This window comes from Galeopterus variegatus, unplaced genomic scaffold, assembly GCF_000696425.1.
Source record: "Galeopterus variegatus unplaced genomic scaffold, G_variegatus-3.0.2 Scaffold54714, whole genome shotgun sequence".
Classification (NCBI taxonomy): domain Eukaryota; kingdom Metazoa; phylum Chordata; class Mammalia; order Dermoptera; family Cynocephalidae; genus Galeopterus; species Galeopterus variegatus.
The window spans coordinates 1-1532 of record NW_007780825.1 but is presented as its reverse complement, the minus strand read 5'-3'; the positions used below and the strand labels follow the sequence as shown (position 1 = coordinate 1532).

Below are 1532 nucleotides of genomic sequence, written 5' to 3'. Positions count from 1 at the left end.
CAGGGAAGAATGGCATCTTGCCCAGTTCCTGGGTTTACTCCCTCTCTCGCCCAGCATGTGGTTTTCCTTATTTAAAATACTTCTCTGAGGCGGTATGTGACGAAGGAAACAAGGATAAGATTCCAGTGGAAGCCAGGAAAGGATGGCATTCAAGTCACTTGGAGCAACAGAAATCACCATCTAATCCTGCTCCTATCTTTTAGGCTTAGAATTACACTTTCTTGTTAAGAACATAATGGTGCTCAAAATCTAAAAGCTTCTTAATCCAGCTTTAAAATAAATTATGTAATTGGTTTCTTTATAAAGCATGTGTCCTCCTAATTTATTCTTACTGAACCTAATATGGAGCTAATTCATTCTCTGAACCACACAGAAATGGACAGTTAAGGAAAAGGGGTATAGGAGCTGGGTGGTAAGGCAAAAACAGCGATTCTGACTGAAAATTTTTTGCAGATCATTTAGAGTTTGAAAAAGTCTTTACTATAGTCTAAAATAAAGTCTGAAAATGCAACCAAAACAAGGCGTACATTCTTGAAACTACTAGTACTTCTTCCACATCCGGATATATTTTCAGAAGAGTTCCCAACTGATCCAGACTTCATCTTGGTCCACCAAGAGTGACAGGCACGGGCATTTCAAACAGTGTAAGCCAAGCATTCCTGAGCACATAGGATCTTCCCTTTTCCCAAAGGACTCGTCCATCAACATACTCCTGTCACTCAGGCTCAGAAGCCCCAGTAGCACAGGAGCCACAGCATTAACCTCCACCCTCTTCAGGAATTCCAGTGTCAACCCTCATCTCCTCCAACCTCCACCTCAAATAATCTCAAGGCTTCAGGGAACTTTTTTTGTTATAAGGGCCACTATACTAGCGTGCCCCAGTGGATACAGAAATTCTCTTAACCAATAAGAGATAAAGGTAATAGGTTCCTTTTCACTATTGCCTGTCACCTCTACCACTACACCCTGTCACCTGAACCAGCTGACCTGGTGAGAGCAAAGAGCCAGATTTAATTTTATACTTTAGGGGAAACCTAATGCTTTACCTAATTTATCTTGTCAATAATAGTTAAAATAATCAACTGTTAACATCTCTTCTCCTTCTTAGCTCACCTTATGGGTATCAGCTGAAATGCTGGTCACACCTTTCACCCGGAAATCAAACGGTTGCTCTAGTGGGTATCCTGCTTTCTCCATAAAGACGACGAGGAAGCCCCCCAGACAGGCATCTACATGAAGAGGTATTTTGTATTTGACAGCCAGCTAGTTCCAAAAACAAAGAACACAAAAGAATTTCATTTATAGCCCTAGAATAAGAACTTTGTACCACATGAGGAGGTGGGCTATAAACACAAGGCTATTTTGCACTGTCTTCTATATTTTAAAAAATTGACCACTTTTGATATCCTTAACAAAGTTTACCTCTCCAATGTATTTAGCCTTCCAAATAATTCATCTGAAAATGGATATCTATATTTATGTTTAAATATGCATGACCTCAAATTCCTGGCAAAATCAAGCAGGAAATGAGT

General features: G+C 39.9%; 1 protein-coding gene across 1 annotated transcript in view; it reads right to left on the bottom strand.

The window, feature by feature from the left end:
• LOC103584416 (sphingosine-1-phosphate lyase 1-like) overlaps positions 1-1259 on the bottom strand; it is a 2755-nt gene extending 1496 nt beyond the window's left edge. Inside the window, exon 1 of the mRNA XM_008565434.1 lies at positions 1114-1259. Within this exon, the coding sequence (XP_008563656.1) occupies positions 1114-1197 (84 nt within the window). The 5' untranslated portion in view covers positions 1198-1259. The remainder of the gene's footprint in view (positions 1-1113) is intronic.
• Positions 1260-1532: the final 273 nt, after the last annotated feature.